An 18103-nucleotide genomic window follows, 5' to 3' on the forward strand; every position below is an offset into this window, starting at 1 on the left:
GTGAAAGTCTGTCGTTCTGCCCCTGAACAAAGCAGTTAACCCACCATTCCTAGGCCATCATTGAAAATAAGAATGTGTTCTTAACTGACTTGCCTAGTTAAATAAAGGTGTAATATTTTTAAATCAGCCAAATCGGTGTCCACAAATACCGATTTCCGATTGTTATGAAAACTTGAAATCGGCCCTAATTAATCATCCATTCCGATTAATTGGTCGACCTCTAGTTTTGATCCAGAGGATCTTTGTCAGGTCCAAAATATCTGCTAGCTATATAAATACATTTCTGGTTGCTATTCCTTAAAAGTACATATTGCTCTTCTTCCTGAAATTAGCAACAAATCTGTAAATGACAAGCTATTATCTTTCTACCATTGTTCATAGCTATTAGCTACAGACAGGATAATGTATCTATAGATCAGCGGAAGTAGCCTCCTAAGAGATCAATTTTTCCTTTTTAGTATTTTTATGAGAAACTGGAACAGAAAATTAGTTGCACTGCAATGTCTTCCTTTTGAATTTGAAAGGCTTCATGCTAATGACATCTTAAGCCAGCAGGTAGCCGAGCGGGTAGAGCGTTGGGCCAGTAAACTGAAAAGGTTACTCGTCTGAATCACCAAGCTGACAAGGTGAAAAATCTGCCGTGGGCCCTTGAGCAAGGCACTTAACCATAATTGCTGTTGATAATGGCTGACCCTGGCCGTAACCCCACTCTCCGAGGGTGTCTCAGGGGGAGTTGGGATATACAAAAAACACATTTCCAATTCACACATGAGTATAATACACACTTGTGCATGTGTGAAATAGGACAAATATAAGCACCCACCAAGTTATTAAAAGGGATTTATTTTGGATTTATGCTGCCCTTATACTCAAAATTAGGCCTACTACTATTTTAGGCCTATTAGGCCTTCTGGCTCGGGCAAGTAGCCTTGCCCGAGCCAGAATGGCCCATAGGGCAGGAGCCCATCTCCTGTTGTTGTAGTCTGAGGCAGCTGGAGAGGGTGCTAGTCTATCACTAGGCCTCGATGTATTCACATGCTAAGCCTAGTAATAGCCTGCAATGCCACTGTTAATTACATGTTCTCTTCCAAGTAGCGTTATGCATGCTTGTTTAACAACCGCTTAATGAAAATGCACTATAAATAGACCTGTCAGAGAGAAATGCAGCATGTCGTCCTTGTGTGTTTTGTTCAGTGTCACTGAATTGGAAACCCCCATAAATAGACAATGAGATTTAAGTGTAGTCACATTTTCTCTTAGTTAATCATTATCTCGCTCAACCACGAATGCTGCACTTGAATTTACAGGGCAGTGAAGGATTACCAGCAGGTTTGCGTCAAACTCTGTGGAGCTAACATTGATTCTATCCAATCTGCAAGGAAGGATTAGGAGTAGTAGCCCTCCACTTTAGAGGTTTGTAATGGAAAAACATCTCCTGCTCAAGTTTAGAATAGGAGATCTCTTCAGGAAGCCGCTTTCTCACAAATGAGCAGCTACATTCACAGCTAGGACCAGTCACAGGGATGAGGCTTGGTGCTGCTGATGGGGACCTCAGATTGTTCTCAGACCAAGCTCACAGCCCTTCCTCTCTCTTCCTCCTTCTGTGTGACTATATGGCCGCTGACATGGCAAATTTCGGCCCGATTATGCAAACCCCACGTTCTATGGTTCCGTCCTGCATGCCTTTGGGACATTATCGTATCAAATTCAATTAGAGATTCTCTTTTGTTTTCACAATGTCACTCAGTTGATGATGCTCTACTGGAATGACTAGTCCACTGTAGGCAGTACGGAGCATGTATGAAAAGCATACATCTCCTATGCAACAGCAGTGTAGCTTTGCTTTGTTGTAACACTGGCATTGTTTACTATGAAGGGGGAGAGGGAGAGAGGAGGACGGGAGGGGAGTCTAATGAACCGGAAGCCAAATGCTCAGCCCACCACATTAGGGTAAATATGCAATGACTGGAAAACATTCAGAGATGTGGAAGAGATCTAATTTGCCACACAGACACACTATAATAAAATCCTCAGACCACTACACTACCGCTCCTCTCAGTCTGAGCAGCAAACTCATAACACACAGCTAAAACAACATCCGCAAGCTTGTACAGTTGTCCTGACACCACACAAACTAGTGTTGTCCTGACACCACACAAACTAGTGTTGTCCTTACACCACACAAACTAGTGTTGTCCTGACACCACACAAACTAGTGTTGTCCTGACACCACACAAACAACATGTACTAGTGCTGTCACAATATCATAATTTGGAGTTTGATAGTAGGTTTGGTATCACAATACTCAATAACAAAACGATACCACAGCAAACAAATAAAGTTGGGAGAAGGACAGATTTTCCAATCATCTTTCCAGGTTTTTGCTTTTCAAAACCACACTTAACAGAAAAACAACTAGACGTTCTAAGTTCACAACAATGAACTCATTCAAGTCAATGATGACATAATGGGTGGACTAACGGCCATGGACGCAGTAAAGAGGTCAATCGAACTCTAACACACAATGGAATTACCATGGAAACGCATGGGGAAAAGGGCTGTGGGAGAAAGATTCAGAATCTCCTCATTGCCCCCCTGCAAAATTAGCCTACATTGACATTCTACATTACCATTGAAATTATTGCATCACAATACTGGCAGCCATTGCGAGTGTACCCATGAGTTCAGTCAAATTGCCAGGGTAAGAAGTTCTGAATCTGTTCTATTCATTCTGTTTCTATGTGTGCTGCTGCTGCATTGTGGTCACTCAGTCAGCGATTTGTTCGACCAAAACATAAATACATTTGTTTTACGGTCATGACGACTATTTTATTTTCATGGCGGTCTTCATTCATAACCGTCAGTTACACGGTAATTATGCCAGCCCTAATTTTACCACACAGGAGACCACTTTTGAGGTCTGTGAAAAATCTATGACATTTTGATTGAGTGTAGTTGCCCTTTAATTTAAGTGTGCATGCACTGTAAAGATGTATAGCGAGCATTACATGGAAATAACCCATTTTGCATGGAGATTACTTTCAAATGGCAGAAGCCTTCAATGGCAGTCAATTGGGTTGGGATTCTATTGGTTGGGAGCGAGCAGCCAATTATCAGAGCATTTGTGTCTTCAATTGGTTTACCAAGTTTGTAAATTGCTTTAAGCAATATGACTGCCATCTAGTGGCCATAAATGAATGACAAGATTTGGTTCAAGACCCCAACAAGGCAGGTGGCGGCGGCAAGTCACCAATATTAGCCCTTACACTTTTTTTCTAACATAACAAGAAAATTGACTGCTTTAAAATGGAGAGCGCGCCATTGAGCCTGTCACCAAGGCCATAATGACACAGATACAACGTTGCAATCTCTATAGAATGCACCAAGCACTGTTTGGTTAGCAGTGTTTCTGTAGCGCACGTGAGTTTGCTAGACAAATGCCCACTGGATTGAAGAAAATAATCATGATTCTGACAGGTAAGCATAGGCTACTTTGTAGTTAACTTTAAATTGAAAAGGTTTTTGGGAAAGCCAAAAACAGCTACACAAAGAGGTAGACATACAGTGGGGAGAACAAGTATTTGATACACTGCCGATTTTGCAGGTTTTCCTACTTACAAAGCATGTAGAGGTCTGTACTTTTTATCATAGGTACACTTCAACTGTGAGAGACGGAATCTAAAACAAAAATCCAGAAAATCACATTGTATGATTTTTAAGTAATTAATTTGCATTTTATTGCATGACATAAGTATTTGATCACCTACCAACCAGTAAGAATTCCGGCTCTCACAGACCTGTTAGTTTTTCTTTAAGAAGCCCTCCTGTTCTCCACTCATTACCTGTATTAACTGCACCTGTTTGAACTCGTTACCTGTATAAAAGACACCTGTCCACACACTCAATCAAACAGACTCCAACCTCTCCACAATGGCCAAGACCAGAGAGCTGTGTAAGGACATCAGGGATAAAATTGTAGACCTGAACAAGGCTGGGATGGGCTACAGGACAATAGGCAAGCAGCTTGGTGAGAAGGCAACAACTGTTGGCGCAATTATTAGAAAATGGAAGAAGTTGAAGATGACGGTCAATCACCCTCGGTCTGGGGCTCCATGCAAGATCTCACCTCGTGGGGCATCAATGATCATGGGGAAGGTGAGGGATCAGCCCAGAACTACACGGCAGGACCTGGTCAATGACCTGAAGAGAGCTGGGACCACAGTCTCAAAGAAAACCATTAGTACCACACTACGCCGTCATGGATTAAAATCCTGCAGCACACGCAAGGTCCCCCTGCTCAAGCCAGCGCATGTCCAGGCCCGTCTGAAGTTTGCCAATGACCATTTGGATGATCCAGAGGAGGAATGGGAGAAGGTCATGTGGTCTGATGAGACAAAAATAGAGCTTTTTGGTCTAAACTCCACTCGCCGTGTTTGGAGGAAGAAGAAGGATGAGTACAACCCCAAGAACACCATCCCAACCGTGAAGCATGGAGGTGGAAACATCATTCTTTGGGGATGCTTTTCTGCAAAGGGGACAGAACGACTGCACCGTATTGAGGGGAGGATGGATGGGGCCATGGATCGCGAGATCTTGGCCAACAACCTCCTTCCCTCAGTAAGAGCATTGAAGATGGGTCGTGGCTGGGTCTTCCAGCATGACAACGACCCGAAACACACAGCCAGGGCAACTAAGGAGTGGCTCCGTAAGAAGCATCTCAAGGTCCTGGAGTGGCCTAGCCAGTCTCCAGACCTGAACCCAATAGAAAATCTTTGGAGGGAGCTGAAAGTCCGTATTGCCCAGCGACAGCCCCGAAACCTGAAGGATCTGGAGAAGGTCTGTATGGAGGAGTGGGCCAAAATCCCTGCTGCAGTGTGTGCAAACCTGGTCAAGAACTACAGGAAACGTATGATCTCTGTAAGTGCAAACAAAGGTTTCTGTACCAAATATTAAGTTCTGCTTTTCTGATGTATCAAATACTTATGTCATGCAATAAAATGCAAATTAATTACTTAAAAATCATACAATGTGATTTTCTGTATTTTTGTTTTAGATTCCGTCTCTCACAGTTGAAGTGTACCTATGATAAAAATTACAGACCTCTACATGCTTTGTAAGTAGGAAAACCTGCAAAATCGGCAGTGTATCAAATACTTGTTCTCCCCACTGTACAAGCACCAAACACACAGGGACATGCCCATGCCGTTGCCTCTTTAGAAGATTCCAGGGAATAGAAATCACTGACGCAGTCTGTTCATGTCTTATGGTAAACTTGGGCAAATTAATATGTGTTCTAATAAGTACAATAGATGATTTCCAAACATGTACGCACAGCAGTGTTCTAGAATATTGGACCGCTGGCTTTCATACTTCTCGAATTCTCAACGCAGCTCAAGCAATTTCTCCAACTGTCAACACATTCAAATGAATAGAGGAAACGTACCAGAGCCACGTTGGTTGGGAATTGTGGGGAGGTGAACTTTCGGGCTGTGCGTCCCGCACGGATGGTGGTCTCAGAGCCACGTAGCTACAGTAAGTCACAATGGGACGCCAGACTATCGCGTCTGTGGACTTCGATTTACGCTTAACACATACTATTTGCAGCGGGACTGACATCAAACTTGTTTTATGATTGCATAACATTTTTTTTTTTAAATCCCTTAACTTGAATTAGTAATAATATCATATTGATGTTGACATGTAAGATTGGGGGCAGCTTATGAGATCTACACATTACCATCTCCATAAACAGATGGTAATCACATTACCATCTCCCTAAACACAAGGCTGATCTGTGCAGATATAGGCTGGAAAATGCCATTACAGCACAGAGGAAAGACTATCTCGCCCTCAATGGCTTCAATATTAGCACAGCTTGGTTTCGGTGTGGATAAACACCATATAGGAAGTGTACCAACAGTTTCCTGTCCTGTGGATCCATTCTCCTCCGTCTCTGAGCAGAAGGGTCTAACTGCCTGGTGCTGCGGTTTATTTGTGCTGGCTATTGACGTCTGTGTCGCATTCCTCGGGCCGCTCAATATCTGAACGTCTTCCATTTCCTGTGTCTCTGACACACAACACTGGTGGAGGCTGCTTGTGTTGCCATGTTTTTCATTGCAAATTTTCAGAGGGATTAATCATAAAAGGATTTCACACCGATTTCACCATGATCATCATCACAACAAGACTGCGACACCAGCAAAGATCTAATCTGCAATGTGGGGGTGGGGAGGTCGGATCATAGTAGATGAATTACTATTTTCTTCAGTCAAGAGGACTGTGACTGAATCTATAATATGGGATCTCACTCTCTGAACATCATGAGTATATCTAAGTAGTTGGAGAATAATCACTATAATGGTGTGAACTGCCATGGCCCTAGGTGAACAACTTTAGGGAGAACAGAATTACGTCAGAGCACAATATCAGAACAATGTCAGTACAGAGTGTTCTCACTGATGTCCTCTACTACACCTGGCTGGCTGTGTGGAACACTGTCACGTGATGAGGACTACTCACCCATACTGTTGGTGGAGCTGCACCACATCAGCAGGCAACCAGTACAGAGGACATTCAGCATGCTGAACACCAGGATTCTCCATGACTGAAACACACAGAGCATAACATTAAATAGAGCTTTCCAAATCAAATTAATTCCTTTAGATCTATAGGATTGATGGGAGTGGGATATTAACAGGTAATGCAAGTGGATGATATATATATATTTTTAATCTGCACCGTAATTCAGTGAATGCTTTGTATCAGACAAACCATGTAAAAAATGGAAAGCAAAAATGTGAGGAGGACGGTACAAACTCGAGGCCATCCACCGCTGCTTGGCCTGTCACTTTGTGTTGGAGTCAGAGGCTGTCCTTGGAGTGCTGTGAAATCTACAATTACTGCGGTGCGCAGTGTTATGACAGGGCTAGGGCGTCTTGTGACAGCCGGAGCCAGGGACAGAGATAGGAGCTGAAGTGTGTGTGTGGGCCTGTTGTGGCGTCAGGGCCTTACAGAACGCTGTGACCGTGTGTGTGTGCAAACAGAGCGACAGTATGCTGCACAACACATCCCAACCACACACTAACAGACACACACGAAAAACACACGAGATGACACACTGACACCCTCTGGGTAACGGCGGTATTGCAGGTAAACATGTCAGCACATCTTTTTCCTGAGGGTTGTACTGAAGACATCACATATCCAAGTAAAATTTTACATTGGAGTGACACTCGCAAACACCCTTAGGAAATTCAGCCTCCCTGAGTCACAGACTACAGTTGCTGATATATCATCTATAAATAACGTGTCGACCTAAAGTACTGCATCATCAGCTTGCGACAAACACTATACTGCATCATCAGCCCGAGCATGCGCCACGCAACGTGCATGCATTATAAGACTGAGTTATCCATGGCTGCTGTGTGGCTCAGTTGGTTGAGCATGGCGCTTGCAACGCCGGGATTGTGGTTTCGATTCCCGGGGCCACCCATGCGTAAAATGTATGCACGCCATAACTAAGTCCCTTTGGATAAAAGTCTGCTAAATGGCTTATTATTATATTATACAGGACACATGCCAAGTGACTGCTAAGCTCCGTAATGAGGAAGTTAGACTGACTGCATCTTCTCTGTGTGACTAGTAGTTTCACTGTTATGTCTTTAATCCAGCAGAGTATAAGCCTACTCCACAGCACAGGGGGAGAGGACCCACTGTATTTTACTGCCAGGTCAACAGCAGAATCATTCTATAAGACTCCTGCTAGTAGGTGCATGGACGGAGCAGTGTCCAGCCACAGTGAGCCTAGCCTCAAGTATCACACAATCACACCCTTATCAAGAAAGACAACACTCCCCATAAAATCCACTAAAAATCCACTTTCCACTAAAAGTATCAAGTCTAGAACTCTTTCCTTTCAGAAAACTTAAGTCTCCTCTCTATGCATGTGAAGTGAACTAAGATGACTCCACCTCGATCAGTCTCTGTTCCTATAAAACCAAACCCAGTGCCAGTCTCTTCCATACAGCTTTAAGGGAGAGTAGTCAGAAGTCACACCACAGCACACTCTCTCCCTAGTCCCTACTCTTGTAGATGAGGGCCTTTACCTCTGGCAGATGGGCCGCTTGGAGCCAAAAGCAGCTTATCCCAGACAGTGCAGCCCCGAGGCTAGCCATCCCATTGGTCCTTCGGTAGAGGCATGCCGAGCTACACTAGCAGAGCTAGCTAGTACACCGGCAGATGGAACACATACAGATAATTCCTAAAGAGGGGATTGAACCCCCATGTACCCTCGCTGTACACAGTCAGTGGAGAGCAGGGTATCAGTCAAGAGCCTTAATGTGTCCCTGTGGACAGAAGCCTTACAGTCCGGTCTTTATACCATCCAATATCCCATGTGTAACGGAGATAAGAACATGCCGTAAGCTCACTGCACAGCTTAAAATGTTGCCAATGGTGCTATCTAAATTGGATCTTTTTCTATAGCTCAACTGGTTCGTACGTTGTCAAGGATGTCAGTCACGTACGTGTTAGAGCGGCAGAGGAACCCGGATTCGAGCCGTGGTATGGACAGTTTACTCCAAGTTGTAGTCAGGGAGGAAGCTAATACTACTAAGCTAGCAGTGATGTCGGTTTCACATACAGCCCTGATCCTTTGATACTAGCCTATAGTGGGGTCCGGAATTATTGGATCCCTTGATAAAGAGGAGCAAAAAAAAGACTATAAAATAAATACTGAGCTATATTGTATGCTACAATATCCAGTCAGAGTCTTCCTGACTCAGAAACATTTTGTTTTTATTATTTTTTACTAAAACAATTGCAGTCTATCACCCTCCCCTTGCGATAATGTTTTATGAGATTGAGAACATATCTTATACCATTCCTCCATAAAGAATATTTCCATATCCATCCTCCATAAAGACCTTATTTTAAAGTCCTAAGTGTTTTAAGGCATAACATGCCCCCACATGACTTCACTGTCAAGGTCACATATACTCTTACAGCTTGGCTTGTATAACAGCATTGCACTTTGCAGAGCCTTTTGCCTTTTTCTCTGCCAGGTACCCTAAAGCGAATCAAAAGCCTTCCAGGAAAATATACCAGGGATATTTTGGATACAACCTACATTTTTTTAAAGTAATGTTTACGTGTCAAAACGTGTCAAAGATGTTGCACATAGCCACTTCTTTGTCTTTGTGCAAGTGATGGATGATGCTTCAAAGGCTTGACAAAACAGGGGCAAACCAAAGTTGACCTGTAGGGGAGAGAGGGGTATGTTGAGCCAAAGGGCGATGATGAGCCACCCTTGTTTCTAGGAAACTATATACAAAATTTATCATTTGACCAAATATTTGGGAAGAGATAATTTTGTGGAGTCTGTAAACGAAGAAACCACATGGAAAAAGTGGTACGGAACTTAAATCCAAAATATGGATTTTCACGAAGTCAAATTAATTTTTTGCGTTGAAGTTTCATGATTCTTGTATCTACATCAAAGTAGATACAATTTATTTATATTTTTTAAGTATCACCTTTTCTCCCCAATTTTCGTGGTATCCAATCGCTAGTAATTACTATCTTGTCTCATCGCTACAACTCCCGTACGGGCTCGGGAGAGACGAAGGTCGAAAGCCACGCGTCCTCAGAAGCACAACCCAACCAAGCCGCGCTGCTTCTTAACACAGCGCGCCTCCAACCCGGAAGCCAGCCGCACCAATGTGTCGGAGGAAACACCGTGCACCTGGCCCCCTTGATTAGCGCGCACTGCGCCCGGCCCGCCACAGGAGTCGCTGGAGCGCGATGAGACAAGGATATCCCTACCGGCCAAACCTAGCCCAATTGTGCGTTGCCCCACGGACCTCCCGGTCGCGGCCGGCTGCGACAGAGCCTGGGCGCGAACCCAGAGACTCTGGTGGCACAGCTAGCACTGCGATGCAGTGCCCTAGACCACTGTGCCACCCGGGAGGCCTCAAAGTAGATACTTTTAACATTGCTCAATACATCAGTTGGGTTCTCTATAAGCTTCAATATGAGGTCTTACACGCATACTACATGACCAAAAGTATGTGGAGACCTGCTCGTCGAACATCTCATTCAAAAATCATGGGCATTAATATGGAGTTGGTCCCCCCTTTGCTGCTATAAAAGCCTCCACTCTTCTGGGACGGCTTTCCACTAGATGTTGGAACATTGCTGCAGGGGACTTGCTTCCATTTAGCCACAAGAGCATTAGTGAGGTCGGCACTGATGTGGGGCAATTAGGCCTGGCTCACAGTCGGCGTTCCAATTTTTCCCAAAAGTGTTCGATAGGGTTGAGGTCAGGATTCTGTGCAGGCCAGTCAAGTTCTTACACAACGATCTCAACAAACCATTTCTGTATGGACCTCGCTTTGTGCACTGGGGCATTGTCATGCTGAAACAGGAAAGGGCCTTCCCCAAACTGTTGCCACAAAGTTGGAAGCACAGAATCCTCTAGATTGGCATTGTATGCTGTAGCGTTAACATATCCCTTCACTGGAACTAAGGAGCCTAAACCATGAAAAACAGTCCCAGACCATTACTACTCCTCCACCAAACTATACAGTTGGCATTATGCATTCGGGCAGCAGGTATCTTTCTCCTGGCATCCGCCAAACCCAGATTTGTCTGTCAGAGTGTCAGATGGTGAAGCGTGATTCATCACTCCAGAGAACGCGTTTCCACTGCTCCAGAGTCCAATGGCAACGAGCTTTACACCACTCCAGCCGACGCTTGGCATTGGACATGGTGATCTTAGGCTTGTGTGCGGCTGCTCGACCATGGAAACCCATTTGCTCGACCACGGAAACCCGCCTCATGCTTCCAGAGGCAGTTTTGAATTCAGTAGTGAGTGTTCCAGTCGAGGACAGACAATTCTTACCCACTTTAGCACTCAGCGGTCCCGTTCTGAGAGCTTGTGTGGCCTACCACCTCGCGGCTGAGCCGTTGTTGCTCCTAGACGTTCCACTTCACAATAACAGCACTTGCTGTTGACCGGGGCAGCTCTAGCAGGGCAGAAATGTAATGAACCGACTTGTTGGAAAGGTGGCATCCTATGACGTTGCCACGTTGAAAGTCACTGAGCTCTTCAGTAAGGCCCTTCAATTGACAGTGTTTGTCTATGGAGATTGCATGGCGGTGTGCTTGATTTTATATACCGGTCAGCAATGGATGTGGCTGAAATAGCAGAGTCCACTAATTTGAAGGGGTGCCCACATACATATACACACACGTTCAAAAGTTTGAGGTCACTTAGAAATGTCCTTGTTCTTGAAAGAAAAGCACATTATTTTTGCCTATTAATATAACATCAAATTGATCAGAAATACAATTTAGACAATGTTCTTAGACAATATCAATATAATTTAGACAATATCTACATCTACATAGAAATGAAGGCTATTCCATGTGAGAAATTGCCAAGAAACTGAAGATCTCGTACAGCGCCGTGTACTACTCCCTTCACAGAACAGCGCAAACTGGCGCTAACCAGAATAGAAAGAGGAGTGGGAGGCCCCGGTGCACAACTGAGCAAGAGGACAAGTACATTAGTGTCTAATTTGAGAAACAGACGCCTCACAAGTCCTCAACTGGCAGCTTCAATAAATAGTACCCGCAGAAGGTCAGCATCCCGAAGTCTCCTCTTCACTGTTAACGTTGAGACTGGTGTTTTGTGCTGTTTGCGCTGTTCTAGGAGTAGTACACAGCGCTTTACGAGATCTTCAGTTCCTTGGCAATTTCTCACATGGAGTAGCCTTCATTTCTCAGAACAAGAATAAACTGATGAGTTTCAGAAGAAAGTTCTTTGTTTCTAACCATTTTGAGCCTGTAATCGAACTCACAAATGCTGATGCTCCAGATACTCAACTAGTATAAAGGCCAGTTTTATTGCTTCTTTAATCAGAACAGTTTTCAGCTGTGCTAACATAATTGCAAAAGGGTTTTCTAATGATCAATTAGCCTTTTAAAATGATCCAACTTGGATTAGCTAACACAACGTGCCATTGGAACACATGAGTGATGGTTGCTGATAATGGGCCTCTGTACGCATACGTTGACATTTCATAAACATCTTGCGTTTCCAGCTACAATACTCATTTACAATAATAACACTGTACTCCTGATCAATTTGATGTTATTTTAATGGACAATTTTGTTTTTGCTTTTCTTTCAAAAGCAAGGACATTTCTATTTGACCTCAAACTTTTGAACGGTAGTGTATACTGTTGAAGTCAGAAGTTTAAATACACACATAGACAAATACATTTAAACTCAGTTTTTCACAATTCCTCACATTTAATCCTAATTAAAATCCCGTCTTAGGTCAGTTAGGATCCCCACTTTATTTTAAGAATGTGAAATGTCAGAATAATAGTAGAGTGATTTATTTCAGCTTTTATTTCTTTCATCACATTCCCAGTGGGTCAGAAGTTAACATACACTCAATTAGTATGTGAGCACTGCCTTTAAATTGTTTAACTTGGATCAAACGTTTCGGGTAGCCTTCCACAAGCTTCCCACAATAAGTTGGGTGAATTTTGGCCCATTCCTCCTGACAGAGCTGGTGTAACTGAGTCAGATTTGTAGGCCTCCTTGCTCGCACATGCTTTTTCAGTTCTGCCCACAAATGTTCTATAGGATTGAGGTCAGGGCTTTGTGATGGCCACTCCAATACCTTGACTTTGTTGTCCTTAAGCCATTTTGCCACAACTTTGGAAGAATGCTTGGGGTCATTGTCCATTTGGAAGACCCATTTGCGACCAAGATTTAACTTCCTGACTGATGTCTTGAGATGTTGCTTCAATATATCCACATAATTTTCCACCCTCATGATGCCATCTATTTTGTAAAGTGCATCAGTCCCTCCTGCAGCAAAGCACCACCACAACATGATGCTGCCACCCCCGTGCTTCATGGTTGGGATGGTGTTCTTCGGCTTGCAAGCTCCCCCTTTTTCCCCTCAACCATACCGATGGTCATTATGGCCAAACAGTTGTATTTTTGTTTCATCAGACCAGAGGTAATTGATCTTTGTCCCCCATGTGCAGTTGCAAACCGTAGTCTGTTTTTTTTTATGGTGGTTTTGGAGCAGTGGCTTCTTCCTTGCTGAGCGGCCTTTAAGGTTATGTTGATACAGGAATCGTTTTACTGTGGATATAGATACTTTTGAACCTTTGTTCTGGGATTGATTTGCACTTTTCGCACCAAAGTACGTTCATCTCTAAGAGACAGAACGCATCTCCTTCCTGAGCGGTGTGACGGCTGTGTGGTCCCATGGTGTTTATACTTGCGTACTATTGTTTGTAAAGATGAATGTGGTACCTTCAGGCATTTGGAAATTCCTCCCAAGGATGAACCAGACTTGTGGAGGTCTACAATTTGTTTTCTGAGGTCTTGGCTGATTTCTTTTGATTTTCCCATGATGTCTAGCAAAGAGGCACTGAGCTTGAAGGTAGGCCGTGAAATACATCCACAGGTACCCTCCAATTGACTCAAATGATGTCAATTAGCCTATCAGACGCTTCTAAAGCCATGACATAATTTTCTGGAATTTTCCAAGCTGTTTAAAGGCACAGACAACTTCGTGTATGTAAACTTCTGACCCACTGGAAATGTGATCCAATGAATTATAAGTGAAATAATCTGCCTGTAAACAATTGTTGAAAAAAAATAATAATAATAAAAATAAACTTGTGTCATACACAAAATAGATGTCCTAACCGACTTGCAAAAACTATAATTTGTTAACAAGACATTTGTGGAGTGGTTGAAAAACGAGTTTTAATGACTCCAACCTAAGTGTATGTAAACTTCCGACTTCAACTGTATTTGTGTAGCATGAAAGTGCAACCTTGTAGCTGTGTGGGCTAATATAGTCTAAATGTTTGTCTTTGGGGTAAGTTGACCCAATAGCAAGTTGAGCAAATTGAAGTGTTTTCTTCCCAGATGTAATGGAAAGCATTATCGCTGGGATATGAGGTAACAGGCCCATGTTAGGTGTTTTTTTTAAAACTAGCATTTGTTAGGTGTTAAAGGGATATTTGGGGGTTTTGGCAATGAGGCCCTTTCACCTACTCCCCAGAGTCAGATGAACTTGTGGATACCATTTTTATGTCTGTGTCCAGTGTGAAGGAAATTACAGGTAGTTTCGCGAGCCAATGCTAACTTGTGTTACCCATAGACTTCCAGTCATCACGCCAACACTAGTTAGCATTGGCTCACGAAACTACCTATAACTTCCTTCATACAAAAAAATAGTATCCACTAGTTTATCTGACTCTGGGGAAGTAGATAAAGGGCCTCCTTTATACCAAAGTATCCCTTTAAAAAGATGCACTATACAGAAATCGCACCACCATTTCCTGGTTGCTAAAATTCAAATAGTTTGCCTAATTTCAATTTATGTGACTAAACAAGAAAATATAGGTGTAGAGAATCATTTTTACCATCTAAACCGCTGTGAAATATCTTTCCATAAACCAAAATATTGTAATTTCAGCTGGTGTACAAAACCAAATGTTAAAGACGCTAAAACTAAACTTAAGAACGGGAAGCATAGAACAGATCTACCGCTTCTTAGACTTGCTTTCAATGAGAATGACAGATCTATTACACACATTTCTTTGTGAATTTGGTCAGGTCACCCAAAAAGTTACATAATGCTATTGTGATTGAATTGTGTTTGGGAAATAAAGATAGGCATGGTTTTAAAAAAGTGGTAATATGTCATACAGTACAAAAATGTGTAGACGGCTTAACTTACCCTTTACCCGGGGTAAGTTGTGCCAAGAGACCACTTTTTTTGGACAAGATATGTTCTCAAAACTGTAACGGTTACATGAATTCTGATTATTTCCATGTATAAACAACACCCTGAAATTTGTACATTTCTTTGTTAGAATGAATAATATTTCTCGACTGAGTGATGCTGAATATAAAAAAACTTAACTTACCCCACTCTCCCCTACAAAAGGTGGCACCTGATCATTGCAGATTCGCAAACTGGTTTAGTTAGTGACTGTTTTTAGCTCCATTAACTTTAGTTGGGCTAGTGCAAATGGCTATTAAGCCCAAATGGCTATTACTGAGCTACCTGAGGCTGTGCGTTTCACAAATCAACACTGTCTTGCCATCGATTTCTAATGGGCTTGAAGACAACATATACTTTGCACCTACTGCACAGGAGGGCACGACACGGGCTGAGCATCCCCAAATTAGATGTGATACCATGAGGGGAGCGGCATTTTCACATTCAATCAATGTTTGCCTTGGACTTTGTTTGCTCTGTAAACTGTGCACTGTAATCCACTCCTGATTTTGTTTGTAAAAGTAGGACCTTGGTGTAGGCCAAAAAGTAGATTACATTCTGCACGCCACCCCACGTGTTCTACAATTCCATCAAGTCTCTGAGCCTTCCTGGACAAGTCCATTATCAACCAGATTACTGAAAACTCTATTTGCCAAGTTGGGTTGGCAAGACCTGTCAATTCCCACTGTGATGGAGAAGTCCATAGAGTGAAAGATTATCATGAGGTGTTTGGGCGCTTGCCTATGAGATGAGATGTCTAAACAGCTTACCAGAATAGTGCAGTAATAAAGTCAGGGTCATCTGGGAAGGGGGATTGAGGAATTCCCAAACAAAGAGCATTGCGGGAGAGTTTGTCCCTGAGGCATATTAATGTACATGCTAGCCTCCACAAGTCTGAGTGTGGAAGCTTCCACTTTTGTCTAATATATCAATTCAAAATGTTGAGTAAACTTCATTTTAACTTACTCTACCTGTTGTCCCCTGATTTTGTTGTTCTACCATTGGAAATTTGAGACAAAATATCCACAGGAAAGTGTTATTAACCTGACTTTTCAGAACACTGGTGTGTATATGGTTCTGTAAGCTTGTATTTCCGCTTTGTAGTTTCAATCTACTGACGCTATTGTTTACATAGTGTGCATCACGTGCGACTACATCAGGAGATTGAAAATATAGACCGACGTTCTAAAAACTAGGGTTTATAATACTTTCCTGTGGGTATTTTTAATTTTATTTAGAGAGACATAAGGAACAACCACCCAGACAACCGGTAGATTAAGTTCAAATATAATTTTATTGAACATTCTGGCTTGTAGAGGTCGTTAGAGAAATAAAATATATTGTATTTCTTTGTTGTTTCAGAGTGTGCAAACAGCAAGGTGTATTAGGCAATACACACAAATGCATACACCCCTTCTGCTAACTTACCTGTCTGTCTGAAGTCACCAAGCGGAATTCTTGAGAGAGTTTCCCAAAGAAGGACCTGTGCATCTTCCGGAATGGGTGTATAGTACCCTGTGGGTACCACACAAACACACAGTCACGTGAAAGGATGTGAGAGAGAAGGATGAAACCTGTAATGCTTGCAGAGAAGTAGGGGGATACAAGCTATAAGTCTTACATAATACTACCATCTAGTGGCTTCACAATGTAGTGTTTATCCTTCTTCAGCTACAGTAGGTTGCCAGTAGTTAATTAAATACATATATTTTTTTTTTTCCACTTTAGACCCTCCCAACTTGTCTTAAAAAAGGAAAACTTACCAGCACAAACATGTCAGTTTCATGCTTTTTTCTGTGCATTGGGATATCTGCAGAGGAAGAGAAAGTATGTGGTTATGAAAAGCACTGATACAAAGTACTGATATAAAGTAAAGTATTCATCTAACGTTATTTTCAAGATACCAGAATGATGCATGTTTGATTATTCTTATTTTTTAAACATTTCATTTAACTAGGCAAGTCAGTTAAGAAAAAACTTGTATTTACAATGACGGCCTACCCCGGCCAAACCCTAACGACGCTGTGCCAATTGTGCACCGCCCTACAGGACTCCCAATCACGGCCGGTTGTGATACTGCCTGGAATCGAACCAGATTCTGTAGTGATGCCTCTAGCACTGAGATGCAGTGCCTTAGAACGCTGCGCCACTCTGGAGCATAAATTATGCATGGTTTTCAAAATGCATTTCCACCTAAGATTTACCCCCAGGCCAGTGTGTCCCCAGTGTTTTATGTTAATGTAAACTCTTGGTGCAATTGTGTCTCCATCAGGAGTGTGACATTAAAGACTTGGAGCAAGAAGATGCAGGTGGCAAAGGTTTAAGAAATCTGCAGATAGCCAGTCAGCCACCTAGCTAGCTCTGCTTTGATTTCCTGGCCTAACGTTAAATAGGTAACTAGCAGATGAAACATCATCAACGTTAGTTAACTTTGCCCCGGAATTCAGGTAAGCTCACTCTAGCAAAGCTCGTTAGCTGACAAGTTTTATCGTCTTGGCAATCATAACATGGCAATGCATTAGCTACAGTGAAGATATACCTAGTTAGCTAGCTACACACAAGTGTGGAATGATGCTTCATAGCTGATTATGGTTTCTAACGGTGGCTAGCCAGTTTGCCGTTAACCTAGATACCAATAACATCGCGCTGGCTAGCTAGCATAACATAGCTACCGGCAACGTTAGCTAACTACCTGAATCGTTGATAACGTCCACCGCCACCATGTCAGGTTTGTCCAGGGGACCAACTTTCCTCTCGGTCACCCCGGACGGCACCACGTCCGGCTTGGAACCGAATTTTCTGGGGTAAAAGTCCCCAACATTGTGATACGATAGTCCTGATGGAGATGTGGTCATACCATCCATCGCCATTTTGGACCCTTCAAATTGATTGAACTCTCGAGAACCTCTTAGTTGTGCGTGCCTGCACAAATTCACAGATCTGTAGATCATCTTATCGTGATCTAGCTCTTGGCTAACCCGAAAAAATATTGTTTACATGGTTTTGCAGTCAGGGATTTCAGGGCGTCATACAACTACAGGTGAGAAGATACTTTTTTGGGTAGAAAAACCCCCGCTAATTTAATGAAATCACGTATCTCTGACTGATACATTGAAGACCCACTTTCTGCTGAAATTGCAGTTATGTTGGTGGTTGATAAGAAATAAGATTCTGTATCAATAAAAATTACATTAAGACATTCACCAAATTGACCGACACAGTTGGTTTGAATAGCTAGTGCTGCGTTCAAAACAACTGGCAACTAGGAAAAATACG

General features: G+C 42.7%; 1 protein-coding gene across 1 annotated transcript in view; it reads right to left on the bottom strand.

Annotated features, from left to right (window-relative positions):
• Positions 1-17731, bottom strand: part of LOC139562113 (zinc transporter 6-like) — an 82432-nt gene extending 64701 nt beyond the window's left edge. The window contains exons 1-4 of the mRNA XM_071379465.1: positions 17520-17731; positions 16591-16637; positions 16256-16342; positions 6520-6604 (exon numbers count right to left, since the gene is read on the bottom strand). Coding sequence (XP_071235566.1) covers positions 6520-6604; positions 16256-16342; positions 16591-16637; positions 17520-17697 — 397 coding nt within the window. The 5' untranslated portion in view covers positions 17698-17731. The remainder of the gene's footprint in view (positions 1-6519; positions 6605-16255; positions 16343-16590; positions 16638-17519) is intronic.
• Positions 17732-18103: the final 372 nt, after the last annotated feature.

This window comes from Salvelinus alpinus, chromosome 32 (assembly GCF_045679555.1).
Source record: "Salvelinus alpinus chromosome 32, SLU_Salpinus.1, whole genome shotgun sequence".
NCBI lineage: Eukaryota > Metazoa > Chordata > Actinopteri > Salmoniformes > Salmonidae > Salvelinus > Salvelinus alpinus.